This window comes from Cornus florida, unplaced genomic scaffold (assembly GCF_030987335.1).
Source record: "Cornus florida cultivar Cherokee Brave unplaced genomic scaffold, ASM3098733v1 CherokeeBrave_3.0.0_Hap2_Chr08, whole genome shotgun sequence".
Lineage (NCBI taxonomy): Eukaryota > Viridiplantae > Streptophyta > Magnoliopsida > Cornales > Cornaceae > Cornus > Cornus florida.
Window position 1 is genome coordinate 32557916 of NW_026775578.1, and position 22133 is coordinate 32580048.

At 34.7% G+C, this 22133-nt stretch overlaps 2 protein-coding genes and 1 non-coding gene across 4 annotated transcripts; 1 reads left to right on the forward strand and 2 right to left on the reverse strand.

The window, feature by feature from the left end:
- Positions 1-427: 427 nt before the first annotated feature.
- Positions 428-7402, reverse strand: LOC132271172 (ribonuclease H2 subunit A). 2 transcript variants are annotated; one of them, XM_059772466.1, is made up of 9 exons: positions 7177-7402; positions 6963-7034; positions 5508-5631; positions 5331-5418; positions 4305-4442; positions 4136-4223; positions 3917-4037; positions 3170-3354; positions 428-1382 (listed from the first exon to the last, which is right to left on the reverse strand). In XM_059772466.1, the coding sequence occupies exons 1-8, from the start codon at positions 7259-7261 to the stop codon at positions 3177-3179; spliced, it is 894 nt and encodes a 297-aa protein (XP_059628449.1). In that variant the 5' UTR covers positions 7262-7402; the 3' UTR covers positions 428-1382; positions 3170-3176. The 2 variants fall into 2 exon arrangements, with proteins under 2 accessions (XP_059628449.1, XP_059628450.1); XM_059772467.1 differs by lacking the exon at positions 428-1382 and having other exon boundaries at positions 2958-3354.
- Positions 7403-7721: 319 nt separating this feature from the next.
- On the reverse strand, positions 7722-11759 carry LOC132271171 (uncharacterized). The gene is made up of 3 exons (XM_059772465.1): positions 10690-11759; positions 8862-9016; positions 7722-8682 (listed from the first exon to the last, which is right to left on the reverse strand). The coding sequence occupies exons 1-3, from the start codon at positions 11255-11257 to the stop codon at positions 8425-8427; spliced, it is 981 nt and encodes a 326-aa protein (XP_059628448.1). The 5' UTR covers positions 11258-11759; the 3' UTR covers positions 7722-8424.
- TRNAP-CGG (transfer RNA proline (anticodon CGG)) lies at positions 10506-10577 on the forward strand. Its single transcript has one exon. It is a non-coding gene; the product is annotated as a tRNA-Pro (tRNA).
- Positions 11760-22133: the final 10374 nt, after the last annotated feature.

Below are 22133 nucleotides of genomic sequence, written 5' to 3' on the forward strand. Positions count from 1 at the left end.
ATATATATATATTAAAATCTAACAAAAATAACTTATTCATTAATTTTCTACAAGTTATTTTATACGCCCCACCCAATAGACTCAACCTTAACACCTAAACCTTTGCCAAACACCAAAAAATAACAAATATATTTTACCTTAAAAATATATATATTTTTCGAGAAATATATTTTACTTCTAAACAAGCATAGCCTAAGTGTCTCTCATGATTTGAGCTCAAAGAAGAGTTGTGTGGGATTGATTTTGAAATTGAAGCTGACAAGAACAAGAACAAATTGGATTCTAACAAAAACAAAACAGCAAAGGTGTTAATGAATTGCCACACACACACACACACACATTCATTTAGCATTTCCATATGAGAATAAAACTAATTGAGATGGGTCTTGGTAACTGTTTGGATGGTTGCATTCTACTGAACAAAAGCACAAAGAACAGAGACACCACCCATTCAAGTACCCCGAGGAATTCTTCAACATAGATGATAGAGGAATTATTCATATCCATTATTCTATAATGCTCTGAAAGGCGTACATACAATGAATGTTATATGCTACTCCTTAGCATCTTTGACTGGGGCAACCCTGGCCATCACCAAGAAGTAGTGCCTTCTAAGTCTTCTACCTCTCACCAGTGCCTTCAATATTCTCCCAGCATTGCATCAAATTGATGGAATGCGGCAGCCTGAAGATGAAGATGAATTTTATTGCTTTCATTTTCTCTTTTTCTAATGGTAGGGCCTGCATCTTTTGGAAAGAAATCGTTTATCAAGAACCATATATTAAGTTGCAAACCACAAGGCTGTATGAACTCTATAGGAAAGAGGAGGGCGGTCTTCAGAGACATGGCACTACACTGCTTGTGTTAGCCCTAGGCTAAAAGCCATGGGATCCTTCCTCTCATTGAAATTAGTTGAATCTTCCAGACCTTGCTTTGAATATAGATCCAAAGGTAACTGAGAAAACGACTTTTGTATGTAAAGGAGTGGATTAGGAGGAACTGTGAAGCAAGAAAGTATTATGACTTATCTATGGTCCCCTAGAATCTTTTTTTTTTTTTTTTTTTGGATAAGTAAAAATATATTAGAAAAACGTTCAAAAGGGGAACGTGTCCCTAATACAAGAATAAAAAAAGTCTAAGGACCAATGGAATCCAAGAGATCAAAGAAATCATCAATCAAGGAACATGCACTTCCTCTTACATAAGAGAACAGAGAACGTAGAATATGAATTTTTAAAATAGCTAAAGACGATGTTATTCCTCTCACGCCACAGGCACCACCAGACACAATGTGGAACAATCTTTCAATAATCCCGAGCTTGTTCTTTGACAGGACACCTTTTCCAAGCGTTAATCAATTGAGAAAAGTGCTTAGGCATTACCTAAAAAACACCAAACATGCTAAAAATAAAACTCCAACAAATTAAAATTACTTACACTGGTAAGTTACAGGTACTCTGCACACTCAACATCTAAACATGCACAAATTAAAATTCTACCAAGTTGGCAAATTGCATGGCGACTATGAATTTTGTCCTTTCCCTAGTCTAAGCAAGTTTTTCACACATACTCCTCAATGTGTTCCAGTCCCAATCCACTTTGACAATTTCTCACCTTTGTATATCCCTTCTAACTCAAATTAATATAACAAAACCTTATCTTAATAATTTAAGGTCAGTTTTATGAATCATGTTTTGCATTGATTAGATCCATTTTCCAATTTCTAATTTTGATCTCATCTATTATCATAGCAATTTGACTTTCCACCCAATTTTTAAACTCAAATTTGACTATTCAACAACTATATAAAATTAAGATTTGCTTTTCTTAATTATAATAATTTAGAAATTCCCCTTTAACTATTTCCAATTTCAAATCATATTTCCACCCAAAAGTTGCTAAACTTATCTTCGTAATTCCTCTACTTTGTTGGTTTGTTTCACATTGAGGAGCCCCTTGTGCAAACGCCACCTTGACCATGATTGTTAAAGATTGTAAATACCATAAAAAAAACAACTTGTGCTCTTATATATCAATTGTGGCTTGTTAATCTACAAACCAGAAGAAGAGAATGAAGGAAGATGAGCAAACGAAACGTTCTACTTTGACAAATAACTCAAAGGTCACTAATGATGATGAAGAGAGGTGTCTACCAATAACCCATTACACCCCTTCATATAGAAAACCTATACTAACAGAAAAAAGGATTCTAAAATAATAACATGAATAATACAATAAATATTATAGGATTCAGAATTACTCAAGAATCAAGAAAACTATAAAATTGTTCCTAAAACAATTAGCTTCCTAAACAATCTCATCTTGTCCAATGCTGGCCGTGTCCAACAGAAATGACTCGAGGAAGAGAGTATGTCTAGCGGATGGTCAATGAAGGAATTTGCCTGACATCTCAATCATTTTGAGTAGACAGAACAAAACCATCATTGTAACTTCATATAACAGCACTATGGGTGTGTTCGTCTGCATGGAATTGGAGGTTTGAAATTGGAATTGGAGAAAATTTTAGTTCAATTTGCTTAGTTGCTTTTCTCCCATTCCACCAATTCCAAATCCAAGACTCCAATTCCATGCAGCCGAACATAGCCTTTAAATTATTCATAAATTAATGTACAGAAATATGCACATAACCATTTGAAACCTAGTAGGTAATCAAGAATAGGATGGACAAGGTAAGCCAACCAAAAGCTGGAATTATAGGGGAATTCAACTAAAGGTTGCCAAGTGTTAGCCAGTAAGTCCCCATGCTCTTTTGAGATCTTCAAGGGTTTATGCAGGCAGGTCTTGTTCCCAACTACAATAAAACTGTACTGATGATTTGACACAGTAGTATTGGAGATAATGCCTGACTAGTGTTTCTGCTTCATGTGATATGGTTTTATGCATACTTGACCTTTCATTTACCACTTTATTCAGTTTATGTCTGATTAGGTTAAATGTCTCATATTCTACCATTCATATGCATTCTTATCAACAAATTATGTGAAGGCAAATCTAATAATACATCAAAATAAATTTTTGGAAACTAAATTACAGGAAACATGCTAACAGAGGACAAAATGGTGTGAAATAGAAACCTACCCCCAAAATAAGATGGTTGTGAAATAGAAATATATAAATAAGAATACCATGTCGCAGAATAAATTTCAACCTGCTTCTTAGAAATGAGAGAGTTGCTCGAGTTTACGAGCTTGGAAAAATTTGCAGCGGCCTTTACCACTTGATTCAATTTCTTCACTTTTTCTCTTCAATCCAGTGAAACCAACACTGCCTAATTTCAATTGCCGCTTGCCAGTCTTGCTAGTGGAACCATCTTCATCCATTTTATCAGATTCCCTAGGAAAACCACAAATGGGATCAAATGAATATTGGTGGACACTAGACAGCAACGATAAGTGTGTATGCACTTGTGCAACCACTTAAATGGAAAAAGGTAACAAATTTTCATGTGATTATGGCTTGACAGGGGAAAAGCTAAATTCTAATGAGCTAGATATCATGGAAAACAATCTCTCTATACAATAAGAGTGTCAATTTCAGTCGCAACAAGTCGGATCTTGGTCTTTATACTATATTTTGAGATAATTATTAAAACTAGTTTGATAAATGGTGATTGGTGACATAAACCTGAAGAGGAAAAAAAATTAAAAAACAGCTATTGCAGCAAAAATAGGATATTTAACTAGTGTCCATTTGATGTAGATACGGTAATTTATGCCTTGTTTAGTAACAAGTTCCTGACTGTATGCTCTAGATTAGTACATACTGCATACGTCACCATAATGACACTGCATGAGGGTATTAAATAAAAAGTCAATGCAATTCAAGCATGCCTGCACATACACGAACAGATGAATAACAAGGAAACTTGCTAACAGAATTTAGATCGAGGACTCACCACAACACTTCGACATTGTTTTTGAAGTATGGAGTGCATGTGGCCCAGCTGAAGCGGACCAATGTTGGAAATCCAAATACCGAGTGTTTGTGATGCTGCAACCAAGCCTTGGTTTCAGGATCTAAACATATAAATGCATGTCCAGATTACTTTGTGACAACAGTGAGTTGAAATGTTAACAAAGTCAGGCCTAAATGAAAGGAAGTTAAACACTCTTACCTCCAGGGTACCCAGATCCAAAGTTCCTATGCATGTTTTCAGCAGTTTCATCAAGCACCCAATCCCGCAAGGCTGTGTCTCTTGTTACCTGAAAGGTGAACACATAAAATTGAGAATAATCTAGGGAAGACTAAAATTGGGATATTTCAGAAAATTGAGAGATGATCACCTTCGCAACAATGCTTGCACCACTTACAACTGGATAAAGACTATCAGCTTTTTTTGCAACCACAAATTTGACAGCTGGAAATCTTTCGGACAATTTAATTCTGTACTTTTCTGCATCTCCCACGGTATCTACATAAACCTGAAACACTTCCACGCCTTAGTTCTTATTTCTTTTTTCATGTGTCCAGGCAGCCTCATCTAGCCCACTAGTGAGCTGGACCCACAAAGTTTGAAAATGCTTCCAGTTTTAGGCCTTGTTACAAATTCTCCCATCCCCAACCCCCCTCCCTCTTCTGTTTATTCTTTTATCAGTTCTAGCCTTTCAGGTTGTTAAAAAACAGAGGATGCAAATTCAAGATGAGACTTCTTGACCTATTATTTTATGACTGTGTTCTAGACTTCTCAGCAAACTTTCAAAAAACCAACAATCAGGTATAAATATTTAATTCATACAGTTAAGAAATGACAGGAACTGTAGGAAATTTTTCCTGAGCCAACTATATATATATATCTTTATATATATATATATATATATATATTTGTTTTTCTATCAAATTAATTGTTCAATCACTCTAGGTCTTCCCATCTTACACAGTGGGGTTTTTTTCCTTAACGCAGTCTAAGGATAATAATTGATCAAATTAATTGTTCAATCACTCTAGGTCTTCCCATTTTACACACTGGGGTTTTTTTCCTTAACGCGGTCTAAGGATAATAATTGAATAATATATTCAAATTTATACATTATTATTCTATGTAAAGTGGAATCCTTGGGCAAAACCTACATATCAAAGACAGATCTAACCTGGTAGTTTTATCAATTTTCCATTATTATTCTATGTAAAGTTGAATCCTAGGGCAAAACCTAAATATTGAAGTCAGATATAACCTGACAGTTTTGTCATTTTTCCATCATTACCCTGGGCTTTGTTCTATTTAGTAAGAAACTATGTAGCTTGAGTGAAGTGCCATATAGAAGATCATCTTAGGGGACAACCTGTCGTATGTAAATTGAAAAATCTTTTACCTCAGTTAGAAGAACCCCCATGTCTAGCACCTTTCTGACGAGGCCAATTGCAGAATTATGTGATATTTCATTCAGATTTATCTTATTTCTGTTGCAAATCATAAAGGAGAAATCCTGTCAAAATGTTTCTTTACTGGAACAAACAATAATAGAATATAGAGAAAGTCCTGTACTAACTTATTTAACATTTTAGCTGAGAGCTCCCTTGGATCTATGACATCAACAGCCCATCCAATTGATTCATCTACCTTCAAATTTTCAAATAGCTCCTCCCTTTTTTCTTCTTTTAAAGTTTTTGAATCTGCAGAAAGTAAAAGAGAGCACAAACTTCATTAAGTAGGAAAAGTCCTTGTGATCTTGGACACCACATTTGGTTAGGACAAGCAGCTATAGATTATTACAGAAATACAAAGACAGGAAATTTTAGGACCCCGTTCCTCTGCTCATATTATAATCCAAGAATGCAGCCTAGCTAGAGGCTAGATTTCCTTTCTTTTTTTGTTTTCTGTTTATACTTCTTCCTTATTCAAATTTTCAAAGAAAGCTAGAGTGCAAGGTTCATACAGGTGAAATGGTCATTTTCTTCTTCAATTTGGTATTGCAGATGGCATCCACAATCAATTCTGCTTTTAAGTCATATGATCACAAAGTAAATAGCAAATGAAGAATTTTCTACGAAGTCAAAAACTTATTTTCCAGAAGCACAAAGCATCAACACTTGAAGATTTACCGATGGATCAGGTTCAACCGCTCAAGCATGCTCAAATCCAGGTCAATTTGAGAGAGGAAGAATACTTCCCAACTAACGTACAACTAATGTCGGACAAGGCAGGCCAACATTCTCAAACAAGATTTAATAACAAAGATGATGTTAACCCCAACCAGACAGCTGGTTGGCTAGAGCCTATTAGTGAATGTGATAACCAATAAGTCTCGAGTTCGACTCCTTAATGTGTTATCTGAGTATAATAGTTGTGCTCCCAAATGGGGTAGAGACAACTCTCCTTAAGAGGGTTTTAAGAGCTGATTATTATTATTTATATATCCTTAAATATAGATGAATATGTGGAGACTTTGGGTTTGTAATTTGAAAAGAAAAGTGTAAGGGTCTGGGGTTATAAGTGGAGAAAAAAAGTTAAAATTCAGAAGCTGTTCTAGGTATCCACGAAATAGTAACTAGGGCTGGTTTTGTTGGTTTATGGGGCTATAATTGATCTTGAAGGAGGAAAGTGATTGGCTTGCCAAATAGAGCTTTCAAGTGTAGAATGAAGGGGTTTGTACTAAATAATTATATCAAGATCCACCAAAACAAACAATTTTGTTTTCTCTAAAATCCACATTTGCAGTACACATGCCATTGATAATAATATGAAGGGCCCATGAAATACAAACAACTTTGCTATCTTATTTACTGGGAGGACCAAAAAAAAAAAAAAAAACAGCAACAACAACAATAACAAATTTGCTTTCTATTAAAACCCACATTTTGCAGCACAAATGCCATTGATCATGATTTATGAATATATTTCTTTCTTTATTAAAATAAATATATAAAATTTGGAATTAAGCACAAGACCACATTTTGTTAAAGAAGAAAATGGGTGTGTAAGAGAAGGGAAGTGGAAGCTAAGCCTGCAAATTGCAAAGTGGAAAGAGTCTTCTGGTATGAGAGTGCACAATACAAGCATCCATAGACCATGGGTCCTGGAAACAAATGAAAGAAACAAAAAATGAGAGTTTTCAAGAAATATGAAATATTAAGGTCAGAACAAACCAAAGCAACAATCAATTGAACAAATAAGAGCTAACAATACAGACTGAGATATAGAGAGAGAGGGAGGGAAACCTAGAACAGGGCCGCGGCCAGCTTCGTCGATGCCCATGATGCATGGCTCAGACGCCCATTTGGGAAGAGCACCTTCCGATCCCATTGGCAATCGCCTCTCTCTACTTGTATACCAACTTCCCGCCAGAAACGAAGAAAGAGTAAAGCTGTTTTAGCCCAAATGCGGCGTCGCCACGGCTCTCCTCTTGCCCTGGTGACTTTTGGGAATTGGGTTTGGATCGTCTTATGGCCCCATGGGTCGAGACAAATTTTATCCCCAATCAAACTTTGCCATGTCATGTCACTATATGCATTTTGGCCTCACATAAAATTGCCCTGTGATTTCTTTTTTAACCTTTACAACAACAACACGTGGAACAGCCAAGAAAGTCGCATCAAAAAAAAAAAAAACCCAAGTTTGGTCTTTTGGCCTCTCTAAGTAACTTAAAAAATAATTTTTCATTAAAGAATATTGTTATTTATTTATGAATAATTATTTGTATGCTAATGTGAAACTTGAGTAAAGGATTGTGTTGGGCAAAAATAAATAAAGGGTTGTGTGTCTCTCAAATTTTTAAGGGTTGAAAGTATCGTGAAATCTGTCTTAATGTCAAATTTTTATTTTTTTATTTATTTTTTATTTATTTATTTATTTTTTCCATAGTTATTCACACTAGTTTATATATCACCACTCTTTAATTGTTTTTTTTGGTTTTTGTTCATGAAACAATATCAAATTATGAATTCTTTCTTTTTCCCTATCTATTCAGTTAAATAACAAGAGAAAATAACTCCATTGTTCAAAAGTAATGATAACCAAAACCAAAAACCAAGATAAGCAGAAGACACAACATTGGTTGTAGCCAAAGGCAAATTGTACTTTCAAAGACAGACAGTTGGTGATAGCCAAAGGCAAATTGTGTGACTACTATTTCCCTGTAAAACTAAGGAGGTACATTTACATTATTACATCTATCATTTTTTTTTTCCCTGCATTTACAGAAATCAACACAGATGTCCTGCAAATTTTTTCTCCTTCTAGTAATATATCAAACCCTACTAAATCTTTTGTCCCTCTCTTAAAATGATACAGACTCAACACGGTACCCACATGCCACAAAAGTAGAGTAAAGCAGAAGCAAAACTATCTTTCTTGCTTCAGTTGATAGCAAAGATGAAAAGGAAGCATTTTGTATGTCATTAGTAATGACTAATCAGAATGAGAATGTAGTACTAAATCATGACTCATGCGGGTGGGTATTGGATCAATCATGACTCAAGGAGCATGCGGAACATTGAGGACACTCGGTCTTCGTCACTGCATCTGATGATCAAGTCCATGTACTGCATGGCATCCTGAGGGCGGAGGCCTTCAATGAAAAAGCGAAACAGGTTTGAGTGTGTGCCTTTCATCACATCCAAGCACTGCTCCAGTACCCTCTCGTGTTGTTCTGCGCTTAACTCTGCTGCCTCCAGCAATGGCAGTAGGTCTCTCTCCTCTGCCTCAAAGTGTTCCACGCAATGCTCCTGACAACATATAACAGAAACCCGAATTGGAAACCAAGTAACAGTTGTAATGAATCTTAACATACACACAACACAATCACTAAAGTAATGAGTGATCAAAGAGCACTAATGGTAACATACGTCTTTAGAGGATGGCAGGTGGAGCCACTACCCAATTTGGATAAATTTAGAGGACTGACCTGTAAAGTTTTGAGTCGAGTAGAAAGGTTGAAGAGGGCCTCTTGGTATACAGGGCTCCCAGAATCCAGAACTCCAATGGATTTGATGTCTTCTCTGATCCCATTCATGATGGGTAAGTCCCTTGCATGTTCCTCATTTGCAGCTTTAGATAGTCCTGCATTTGTCATATGTTTAAAGGTTTATACTTTTACAAGAATAGCATTGCTCTAGTGGGATACATTTTCAATATAGATTTAAAGAAGCAAGATTATGAACATAATTCAATAGTAACTAAATTCTACCTTGAACAGAAGAGTTTTAACTTTCTCAGAAGAAAACACTTTTGATGCACAAAGCACACCATTTTTTTCTTTTCTTTTTTAGTTTTTTAAAGAACGACCTGCACAATAGGTCTCGCGGTACTTTTAAAGGTCTCGTAAGAAATCCGCTCACATTGTTCTTCAATGCTTCTTAAATCAAGGTTTTCCATCCATTCAATTCTGTGAAATTTCTCAAATTCCAAAATATCATTTTTTTTCCTTCTCTTTTTGTGGGCAGCTTATATCAAATATTCCATGATCTATCTACCCATGCTTCCCACTTCAATTTCCCATATCATAACCTTATTTGCTTCATCAGCTCTGCAGATATCAAACTACCCTAAAAGCCACAGCTCTCTATATTAACATTTGGGTACACATTCAAATTTAATAATGCCAAACTGGTGGCAACAACAAAGCCAAGCTGCCATACTGAACTATGCCAAACATGTAACACATAAAAAAAGCAGAACAATGAACATTTTCATATACCCCAAAAAACATACTCATGTACTCGCCTTTCATTTTTCGTAATGGAAATCACCATAAGAACTATCAAATTCTCATTGCCTTCCGTTTTCAGAAAGAATTAGAGAATGCTCCTTAACCAGCTGCAGTTTCTCCACCTATATCTTAAGGGATTTCTCAACTATCACAAACCCATCAACCCTATTAGTCTTTAAAGGTAATTGGACAAACTTGGTGCCCCATAAGATATCTATACTACTGTTTATGTTAAGAATTTATCTAAACTTTAAGTCTTTTTCATGGGGAAACTATCCTTTTTTTCCCTAATGTTTCAACTTTGTAATTCATAATCACAAAAGAATAACTACTATATACCAATATATTGTACTAATGCTATGTCCAATAACATGATATCCATGCATTATAACTCGAATTCGAGAAAAACTAATCAAAAGTCAGAAATAATCTTGAATTTGGATTCTAATTCATGGATTCCATTCTATCAAAACCCAACATACTTTTATTCAAAAATATTTCCAATTTTAGACTCAAAAGTCAAAATTGTAAGTTTCATAACTAGAATGACATGTTTTATCCCCTTTTGTTTTCGGGGTAAGCAAAAAAACTCCATTGGAATCAACCAAGCCAACTATAAGGTATGTTTCATCTCCTTTTCCTTTCACATGAAGCTCCAATAATCAAAGTAAAAAATATTTCTTTAGCCTCTAACCCATTGACCATGAGTGGTCCATGATCCACTGTTGTCTTTCTCAGAGTGCATGATCCAACAGTACTCCTCCACATGGAAGAAGACATGGTCACAATTCATTAGTCCTCCATTGTTATAGGAATAAAAAACGAACTTCGATCATCCTTGGGCGTTTGGTCTAGTGGTATGATTCTCGCTTCGGGTGCGAGAGGTCCCGAGTTCGATTCTCGGAACGCCCCAGACAAAATATAATTCCCTTTTTTTTTTTTTTTTTGTTTCCAATTCAATACAGACAATCAGGAAGCTAATATACAATGTTACGCGGACCATTTTATTAACATAAACACATACCTCTATCAGCCATTTCCAAGATTGGAAAGACGATAATCTCCTCCATCTGAGCGTGCTCCAGCATCAAATCCAACAGCTGCGAGTAACTCCGCCCAAACTTCCTCACCTCCATCCGTGGACTCCCCACCGCCGGATTACCTCCCGCCTTCCCTCCCCGAACCGCCAAGTCATCCGCCCACCTCACCAGCCTCTCCACATGCCAGACCATACTCCGGTGATGCAGCGCCGCCGCCGCCGCCACCGGCGGCGTCTTATCGTCGTACCGACTCCCGTAGCTCATCAACGGCGGGTTCGGAAACTTCGATTCTATGTACTGAACTAGGGTTTGGAGAGATCCGGAAACGGATTCGGATCCGAATTGGAGAACCGGCGATTCGGACCCGAAATCGGGGGTTTCGGAAGGGACGAAGTGGAGAGAAAGAGGCTTGTAGAGGAGAGCGAATCGGATGTAGGAGGTGAGATTGCTGTGTGGTGATCCGTATAATCGGACGGTGGGAGAGCCTTTGACGTAGTCTGATGGTGCGATCTCGGCCGTTGATTTCTTGAGCTTTCCAAAGCAGTTTCCCATTGGAGAGACGATAGATCAAGAAACTGAAATACAGTGATTGGACGCGAAGAAAAGCGGGAATTATGATTTTCCGGGAAAATGCATGAGTTTTTGCGGTGAGGTTTTGATTGGAGTCCAAGAAAATGTTTGGGTTTTTTCAGCTATTTGGAGGTTGAAATTAACACCAAACGATCGAGGAGTTTAGTGAAAGAAGGGAAAGTGAAGCGACGCTTAATCAATAAGAGAGAATTCAAACCAACTGAAAACGACAGCATATAACGATTCCACCAATCTTGAGAGAGAGAGAAGGGTACAGTCACAGACTCTGTGTGTTGAATGCCGCCGGTGAGATATATGTATGTATATACTATATACACACACATAAGGTGTGCGTATGTGTGTGTATATATGTTTGTATAGCTGCTGTGGTAAGTGGATTGAGTAGAAGGAAATGAAAATTTTCCCTACTTTTGGAACACAAACAGCTACTGTTGACGTGTTTATGGTGCAATGGAATGTGGGATTTGGAAGAGTCTTTTCAAATTTATAGAATGCAAAATATTTATATTATTTAATTTTTTTCCTTATTTAATATTTTTAATTAGTCATACTATTTTGTGTCCAGTTGTAACATTGCTGCTACATACAAGCACAAATGTTTTATGTTGCGGCATAAGTGACATAATTTTTTTAAAATGAGTGTCCTTATAATCTAAATTCAAAAATAAATCACTTTATATTTGAAAATACTGAATTTACAATTTAGATTTAAATTTTTTTAATCTCAAATTCAAAGAACTAATGGGTGTTCCCAAATGCAAACATTAGATTTTTATTATTTTTGTGCTTTCATTTTTAGACTAGCTATTACACTCGCTATGTGTGATTTAGATTGCCATTCCATAAAAATATTTTTTTTATTTTATGTTGTAAATTAATAGAATATTATAGAGTAAAATAGATTCACAGAGGAATTCAGGTTAAGTTAAGCACTCACAAAGAATTTGTGAACCCACTTTAGCCGCAAGTTTCTTTTGAATGTTTGGCTTTATTTAAAGTAGACAATAAATTATTTTTCTATATCAATATATAAATCACAAAAAAAAAAAACATTTAAAATGAAAGTATATAGCAAAATATTGTTCTCATTTTTTCTTTAGAGCTATCTACAGAAAAAATTTCGATAATTGTTTAGTGCATGTGAAACGAAAAGATTGTATGTATTTGATGGTGAATTATGAAAAGTCTTAAGAAGTTCGACAATGTTATTGTTAAATTAAAAATGAGAAGAAAAAAAAAATAATAAAAAAAAAATAAATTGTTCTCATTTGGGGGATTTTCAATGTTAGCTCTTCTCCTTATAATCCATTCCGCTCTTCCTTGGAGTACAAAACATAATATAGATAATACTCCTTCGGTCTAAAAAAAAAAAAGCAGTGTCCATTTTTTTTTTTTTTGGAATGTTTCAAAATAATTGTTTACTTTTATTTTTCAAACAATATATATCCTTAAAATTTAAAATTTTAAACTTAAGTATTCAAAATTTAAAAGAATAAACTAGAACAAGCTAGTAACTTTCTAGACGAATAATGTATACCTCTTAAGAAGTTTTACTCTTCAAAAATAACGTTTAAATTAGGACGGATCCAAAAATAACGCTTAAATTAGGACGGATGGCATGGGCGAGATGATATATAACTAACTGTTTGGGTACATCAACGCGGTCGGATACTATGAGAGGTTGAGAGCCGTACGATCAAAATATAATTGTGTAATCAGTAGGCTATAATTTGTTTATCAGGATGCATGAACATAGAGCTACTTTAATAATTACTGTCCTCCACAAAGTAATATATTTATCTCTAACAATTCAACCTATATTTTCAGTGCCCGTTCAATTCTGCAATCTACCTGTACCATCATGCCATCAACATGGTGTTAATGACAAACTAAGGTTTGTTCATGTCTTCCACATGGTGTTAATGACATACTCTATCCAACAATAATTAGGGTTTACGTAAGGTTTGTTGGCTGAATTGATTGGACTTAACAACTCCACTATTTGAATGATTATTGTTGGTACAATTCAGGAGTTCGGGGTCTCTGTTGTAATAGTTCCTTACATTTTTCAATACATATAAGTTATATTTCTAATACATTTGTTTAACATTTTAATGCAATTTTGACACGTAATACAAATGTGTTGAACACTATGGGCTTGTTAGGCAGCCGCTTCTGTTTCGTGTTTTTTATTTATACCAGAGTAATGCAGAGAAACAAAAGCACGAAATGTGTTTGGTAACATTTGCTGCGATTTAAATAGTATCGACGCGCTTCCAAAAAATGATCAAAACCGGAGGCATGAAACATGTTTGGTAATATTTGTTGCGATTTGAATAGTATCGAAACGCTATCGAAAAAGTGATCAAAACCAAAAACATGTTTGGTAATATTTGCTACGATTTGAATAGCATCGAAACGCTTTAGAAAAAACAATCAAAACCAAAAGTACCAAATTGATACTTTCGGTGCTTCCGCACTAAAGCAAAAGCAAAGTTCACTAGAAAAATAAAAAAATCTAAAATTAAATTTTCAAAGTTGCAACACATTTTTACCAAACATATTTTCATATTTTTATTTCCAAAATTTTTGCAACAAATACACTTTACCAAATAGGCTTTTAAATAGTATTAAACACACTTCAAAGCTAAAACAATACTTTTGTTTCGGGTCAAAGTAAAAGCAAAAAGCAATTGCACGGGGACTATTTAAGTACGTTGAAATTAGAAATAATGATCATGAAAGGAGTTTCAACAAGGTTGAAACTTTTTTCCAACACATTTATTCTATATTTCAACGCATGAAGTACATGATAAAATTTAAAACAAATATGTTGAAAATTGATTTAAATGTGTTGAAAAATTTTATCGCACACTACGGCTCAATTTGTTTCGACGTAAGATGTTTTTTTTGGAAAATATTTTTCTTTTTCAAGTAAATTATTCATTTATTTTTATTTTTTCGGTGTTTAACAAAAGTTTAAGTCAAGGTTAAGGTCGAGTCCATCAAGCAAAATATGTAAAATAACTTGTCGAAAATTGATGGATAAGTTATTTTTGTTGGAAACGGAGACATTAAAAATATAAACTTTGGATGAGAATTGGAATAAATTCTGCTAAGAATTTTTTGCGGATCTATAGACCAGCGCGTTCCTCTTCGCAAGGAGATGAACGTGGTATATTTATTTTCTCAAATCCGTTTCCGGGTGAATGAGAAATTAGATCCAAAGTGAAGTGTTTGAAAAGCCTAAATGAAAAAAATGTTGAAACCAATTGAAGTTTAAATAAGTCAAGCTTGGGCTTGGATTTGGGCTTAGGCTTGGGCCTAATTATAAAGTCCGGATTATTCCTTTTATTAAATAAAATTTTGGATTGGGCCTATTTTTGGGCTGGGCTTATTTAAATGGGTTTCACAAATGGGTGGGTTTTTTGGGTGGTTGGTTTTTTGAATTAAAAAACTACTTTTTAGTTTTTTTAAAAGGTTACACCTTTTAAATTAAAAAAACCATATTTTAGTTTTTCTAAAGGGTTATACCTTTTAAATTAAAAAACACTTTATAGTTTTTTTAAAGAGTTACACCTTTTTCCGAACCATCATAATCCATGGTTGCACCCCACCTGAAAAGGCACCTGGCTACCTATAAATACCCCCCTTTGGATCATTTACAAATCACACCAAAATTCAGAGAATTCTTTTCTCTTCTGAATTTTCTTCTTCTTCTTTCTCTCTTTAGTCTGTGAGTTCGAACCTTAGTATTTGGGTTCGAGCCTTAGTCAGTCACTCCGAGTCCGAGTTTGAGTCAGAGAGTACTACATCGAGCCGGTTCGCCTATTCCTTTGGTTTGTAATGCTACTACCGAAGGAAAACAAGTCGTTGTACCCTAAGAGATAGAAGCTACTGAGTCCGTTAGCACCATAACGGGGTGAATCTGTCTTAAAGACATAGAATCAAATTCTAACCTCAATTTTTAATCAGGTTCTTTATTTTATAGGTTTTATTTTATTATATTAAACTATATATTATAACAAATTATATATATATATATATATATATATATATATATATATATACACACACACATTATATTTTCAGATAATATTTAAATAAATAATACTATAGTATATAGTATACTTAGACCATATTTTGGACAACAATATTAAACAGATTCCGCTTATACAATAGTTTAATTATTTAAATATTGTTGTTATTTTATTTCTGTAAATTTGACTGTGGTGTGTATATTTAATATATAATCAGACAAATGGCAAATATGAGTACTACTATGCCTAATGTTCCCATCAGTCACGGGGAGAAGCCCAAAAAATTCAATGGGGCGGAGTTTAAAAGGTGGCAACAGAAAATGATGTTCTACCTTACAACTCTAAATCTAAGCAAGTATCTAACTGAGACTGCCCCAGTGTTAGATGAGGGTGAGACTGACATTACCAAGTTAGGAGCTGTTGATACATGGAAGCATAGAGATTTCCTATGCAAGAACTACATCCTCAATGAATTGGACAACACTTTATATAATGTGTACAGTCCAATAAATACTGCTAAGGAGCTTTGAGAGTCATTAGACAAAAAGTATAAAACAGAGGATGCTGGATTGAAGAAGTTCGTGGTCGGACGATTTCAAGACTACAAAGTGATAGACTCCAAGACAGTCATGAGCCAAGTGCAGGAGCTCCAGTTGATCCTACATCAGATGCATGCTGAAAAGATGACATTGAGTGAATCATTTCAAGTAGCTTCAATCATTAAAAAGCTGCCACCTACTAGGAAAGATTTCAAAAATTACTTGAAGCATAAGCGTAAGGAAATGGGGCTCGAAGACTTGATTGTCAGGCTAAGAATTGAAAAAGATAACCGCACATCTGAAAAGAAAACCGGGAACTCTTCAATGGTGTCAAAGGCAAATGTAGTGGAAACTGGACAGAAGAATAAGAAGAGACAGTACTCTGGCGAAGGTCCCAACCAAGGAAACTACAAGAGGTTCACTGGGAAGTCCTTCATATACGGCAAGCTAGGACACCAAGCTAAAGACTGTCATAGCTGCAAAGCATAACACAACCCCAAGAAAAAGACCACTGAGGTGCATATTGCTGAGGAAGATAAGTTAATATAAAATGTGTCAAAGCTAAATCTTTCAGCTGTGGTTTCTGAAATCAACCTGGTGAGCAATAATAAAGAATAGTGGGTGGACACAGGAGCTACTCGTCATGTTTGCTCTGAAAAGAGGATGTTCACTACCTATGAAGCTATAGATAATGAAGAACAACTCTACATAGGGAACTCTTCTACTGCAAAGGTTGAAGGACGAGGAAAGATCAAGCTACTAATGACCTCAGGGAAAGAGCTCACTCTTAAAAATGTGTTGCATGTACCAAACATCAGGAAGAACTTGGTCTCTGGGTCACTTCTAAGCAAGAATGGGTTCAAGCTGGTCTTTGTATCTGACAAGTTTGTACTGACTAAGAATGGGGTATATGTGGGCAAAGGGTATCTAAGTAATGGACTATTTAAGTTCAATGTAATGACTGTTGTACCCAAAGCTATTAATAATAATAATAAAGCTAATAATTCTTCTGCTTACATGATTGAATCATCTGATGTATGGCATGGTAGGTTAGAACATGTTAATTATGATACGATTCGTAGATTAATTAACATAGAGTCTATACCTAAATTTAGTATTAATTTAAATCAAAAATGTCAAATATGTGTAGAAGCAAAATTGACTAGAACCTCATTTCACTCTATAGAGCGGAGTACTGAACCTCTAGCATTAATTCACAGTGATATCTGTGACTTTAAATCTGTGCCAACTAGAGGTGAAAAAAAGTATTTCATTACTTTTATTGATGATTGCACAAGATACTGCTATCTATACTTGTTAAGAAGTAAAGATGAAGCCTTGGAAATGTTTAAACATTACAAGAATGAGGTTGAGAATTAATTTGGCAAAAAGATAAAGGTGTTTAGAAGTGATAGATGTGGTGAATACGAAGTACCATTCGCTGACATTTGCTCAGAATATGGTATTATTCACCAAACTACCGCTCCTTATTCACCGCAACAAAACGGTGTTGCTGAACGCAAAAACCGTACCTTAAAAGAAATGATGAATGGTATTTTGATAAGTTCTGGTTTAACCCAGAATTTGTGGGGGGAAGCTTTGCTCTCTGTTAATTATGTTCTCAACAAAATACCTCAAAAGAAAACAAATGTGACACCTTATGAATTATGGAAAGGTCAAAAACCTTCCTATAAATTCTTAAAAGTGTGGGGGTGTTTAGCTAAGATTGCTATTCCTACTCCTAAGAAAGTTAAGATAGGACCAAAAATCTTTGATGGTATTTTCATAGGCTATGCACAGAATAACAGTGCATATCGTTTCCTTGTGCATAAATCAAACATTCCTGACATCCATGTCAATACAATTATTGAGTCAAGGAATGCTTGTTTCTTTGAGGATATATTTCCTTGTAAAAATCCTCTTAAAAGAAATCATGATATTGCTAATAGCAATATACAAGAGAATATAGACCAAGAGTCTATAGATGATGAAAATAAGGAAGAACCTAGACGTAGCAAAAGAGCCAGAACGTCTAAGTCATTTGGTCCTGATTTTCTGACATATATATTGGAGAATGAGCCATAAAGCTATAAGGAAGCTATGTCTTCTCCTGAAGCTCCTTTATGGAAAGAAGCCATAAATAGTGAAATTGAATCCATCATGCAAAATCAAACTTGGAAGCTGGTGGATCTTCCTCCTGGTACTAAACCTTTAGGGTACAAGTGGATTTTCAAGAGGAAGATGAAGCCTGATGGTTCAATTGATAAATATAAAGTCCGTTTTGTTGCTAAGGGATACAGGCAAAAGGAAGGTTTGGATTATTTTGATACATATTCACCAGTCACAAGAATAACATCCATTAGATTGTTACTAGCTATTTTAGCATTGCAAAATTTAGAAATACATCAAATGGATGTCAAGACTGCCTTCTTGATTGGTGAATTAGAGGAGCAAATCTATATGGATCAACCTGAAGGTTTTATAGTTCCAAGAAAAGAAAAAAAGGTGTGCAAGCTTGTAAAATCCTTATATGGATTGAAACAAGCACCTAAACAAAGGCATGAAAAATTTGACAAAGTGATGTTGTTAAATGGTTTTAAAATTAATGAGTGTGATAAATATGTTTATGTCAAAAACACTCAAATTGTATATGTCATTGTGTGCCTATATGTGGATGATATGCTAATAATGGGTAATAATGATGTTATAATCAAAACTACTAAAAAGATGTTAACCAAAAATTTCGAAATGAAAGATTTAGGCAAAGCTTATGTCATTCTGGGAATCAAGATTTTTAGAATATCAGATGGTCTAGTATTATCTCAATCTCATTATATTGAGAAAATATTAGAAAAGTTTAATAAAGAAGACAGTAGTCTAGTAAAGACTCCTGTTGATGTAAATCTTCATTTATCGAAAAATACTGGTCCTAGCATATCACAACTTGAATATTCTCCCATTATAGGAAGCTTAATGTATTTGATGAATTGCACACGACCAGACATAGTATACTCGGTTAATAAATTGAGTAAATATACAAGTAATCCAGGAAAGAACCATTGGACTGCAATAATCAGGGTTCTAAAGTATTTAAGATATACCATAAGTTATGGATTACATTATTCTAGATATCCAGCAGTACTTGAAGGATACAGTAATGCTAATTGGATATCAGATACGAAGGATTCTAAATCCACAAGTGGCTATGTCTTTACTATTGGAGGAGGTGCCATATCTTGGAAATCTTCAAAACAAACTTGTATTGCCAGATCCACTATGGAATCTGAATTTATTGCTTTGGATAAAGCTGGTGAAGAAGCTGAGTGGCTTCGTAATTTCTTAGAAGATATTCTAAATTGGCCTAAACTTGTGCCCGCTATATGTATACATTGCGATAGTCAATCAGCAATTGGAAGGGCACAAAGTAATACGTATAACGGTAAGTCTCGACATATACGTCGACGACATAATACCGTTAGACAATTGCTCTCAAGTGGGATAATCTCAATAGATTATATCAGGTCAAAGATAATTTAGCGAATCCGTTTACAAAAAGTTTGACAAGAGAGCAGGTGTATAGTTCATTGAGGGGAATGGGATTAAAGCCGAAAGTTAACGAGTCATCTTAATGGAAACCCAAGATCCCAAGATCTAGGTTCAAAGGGACAACAAAAATTCTGAATGACTCACCAAAAGCACTGGGAAGATTTAATCTTCTACCCATTTCTATGATGAGACAGTGCTACCTACAGTGTTAAGCAGGGTAAGCTATGCTTTTAATGACTCTTAGACCTTGAAAATTCAAGTGGGGTATAGTAGGATACTCTTAATAAGAAGTCACCTATATGAGTGTGAAGTGGGGCCGCTTATATGAGAACTTCTAAGGTTAAGTTTTCTAAAAGCTCTTATGAAATACCAGGAGTTGTTCAGGGCTATATGAACACAACCGTGATAACCGACTTTGTGCAGGAAGGAATTGTGTGTTTGTTATTGTCTTGGTTTACATCAACGGCTGAAGATATCATGTTCACTACTTAGCCAGTAAATCCAATAGTAATACACTAGGGAAGGTTCAAGGCAAAAAACTACCTATCCCGATGCAGTTACTTTCTAATAGTACTCTCTCTAGTGTCTGTATCTTCTTCATTTATAATCTGCGCAAATTTCCATTCATGTAGGGGATTGTTGGAAACGGAGGCATTAAAAATATAACTTTGGATGAGAATTGGAATAGATTCCGCTAAGAATTTTTTGCGGATCTATAGACCAGCGCGTTCCTCTTCGCAAGGAGATGAACGTGGTATATTTACTTTCTCAAATCCGTTTCCGGGTGAATGAGAAATTAGATCCAAAGTGAAGTGCTTGAAAAGCCTAAATGGAAAAAATGTTGAAACCAATTGAAGTTTAAATAAGTCAAGCTTGGGCTTGGATTTGGGCCTAATTATAAAGTCCGAATTATTCATTTTATTAAATAGAATTTTGGATTGGGCCTATTTTTGGGCTGGACTTATTTAAATGGGTTTCACAAATGGGTGGGTTTTTTTGGGTGGGTGGTTTTTTGAATTAAAAAAACTACTTTTTAGTTTTTCTAAAAGGTTACACCTTTTAAATTAAAAAACCATATTTCAGTTTTTCTAAAGGGTTACACCTTTTAAATTAAAAAACTACTTTTTTTTTTTTTTTTTTAAAGGGTTACACCTTTTTTCGAACCATCATAACCCATGGTTGTACCCACCCAAAAAGGCACCTGGCTACCTATAAATACCCCCCTTTGGATCATTTGCAAATCACACCAAAATTCAGAAAATTCTTTTCTTCTTTTGAATTTTCTTCTTCTTCTTTCTCTCTTTAGTCTGTGGGTTCGAACCTTAGTATTTGGGTTCGAGCCTTAGTCAGTCACTCCGAATCCGAGTTCGAGTCAGAGAGTATTACACCGAGCCGGTTCGCCTATTCCTTTGGTTTTTAGTGCTACAACCGAAGGAAGACAAGTCGTTGTATTATGAGAGATAGACGCCACTGAGTCCGTTAGCACCATAGCGGGGCGAATTTGTCTTAAGGACATAGAATCAAATTCTAGCCTCAACTTTTAATCAGGTTCTTTTATTTTATAGGTTTTATTTTATTATATTAAACTATATATTATAACAAATTATATATATATATATATATATATATATATATAGATTATTATAATAATTATATATATATACACATTATATTTTCAGATAATATTTAAATAAATAATATTACAGTATATAGTATACTTAGACCATATTTTGGACAATAATTTTTTCTACGTAAATATTTTACGACAATTAAATACCAAAAAATAAAAAATATATTTCTGAAAAATATTTAACATCCAAATAAACGGAGCCTACAACAAAGATTTGTACACCAGAGAATCCAGACACCCAATTCAGATCAAAAAGTTTTGCCTCCCCCTTCTAAATCTGTGTGTGTTTTGTCTGTTATATTTTTTTCTTTTGATTCAATACGTGAGTGATTGAGAAGATAATAAAGACTTAAAATAATAGCTTTATTATATTGTTTGGTCTAGTAAATGATTTAATCTCATATAGCCCAAGTTAGAGATTGTTATCTATTTATCTACTCTGATGTGAATTTTTGCATGATTATATGTATTTATGTACCAGATTGTTTTAATTATGTAATTGATTTACCAATAAAAGGGTTTAATGAAATTTAACTAGAATGTGATCCGGTTATTAAATTTAAGTGCAATAATTGCATGGAGGATCAAAAGTATTATATTGACAGTTTGACACTAAAAATTCTACATCTCATAACAAAATTGGGACTTACATTTTTAACCCGATTTTTTTTTTCTTTATTTTCAGTTCGGAGAGTTACGCACTCTACTCGAACAAGATACTCTACTCAAATATGAACACACTCGCTCACTCGTTCGGAAAGCTGGTGCTATTCTAAGTTACTAACTATAGACCAATAAATAATACTCATTTTGTTTTAAAGGAGTTAAGTTGTGCAAAATTATACCAAAGTTGATTTATGTTTAACTTTATGTCTAAAGTTGGGCTTAATTTAATAGCCACAAGCCTACGAATGTTTAGTAGCTTCGTTTGCCTTGTGGCCCTTATCAAACTCACCACTCATTCAAGCCCATAACACGGCCCATCATTTGTTGGGGTACAGGCCTATCTTTGAGAAGGCCCAACATGAAAATCCACAAGTCCCTTATTTTGGGCTCATTGGCCCACCTCTCTCTACAAAACC

Coding starts and splice junctions, on each gene's coding strand:
- LOC132271171 (XM_059772465.1), bottom strand. CDS start 11,257: ATGGGAAACTGCTTTGGAAAGCTCAAGAAATCAACGGCCGAGATCGCA. Junction 9,017..10,689: donor CTTGGAAATGGCTGATAGAG/GTATGTGTTTAT, acceptor TGACAAATGCAG/GACTATCTAAAGCTGCAAAT. Junction 8,683..8,861: donor CTCGACTCAAAACTTTACAG/GTCAGTCCTCTA, acceptor ATATGTTGTCAG/GAGCATTGCGTGGAACACTT.
- LOC132271172 (XM_059772466.1), bottom strand. CDS start 7,261: ATGGGATCGGAAGGTGCTCTTCCCAAATGGGCGTCTGAGCCATGCATC. Junction 7,035..7,176: donor TGGCCGCGGCCCTGTTCTAG/GTTTCCCTCCCT, acceptor ATTTGTTTCCAG/GACCCATGGTCTATGGATGC. Junction 4,443..5,330: donor TGGGGGTTCTTCTAACTGAG/GTAAAAGATTTT, acceptor GAAGTGTTTCAG/GTTTATGTAGATACCGTGGG.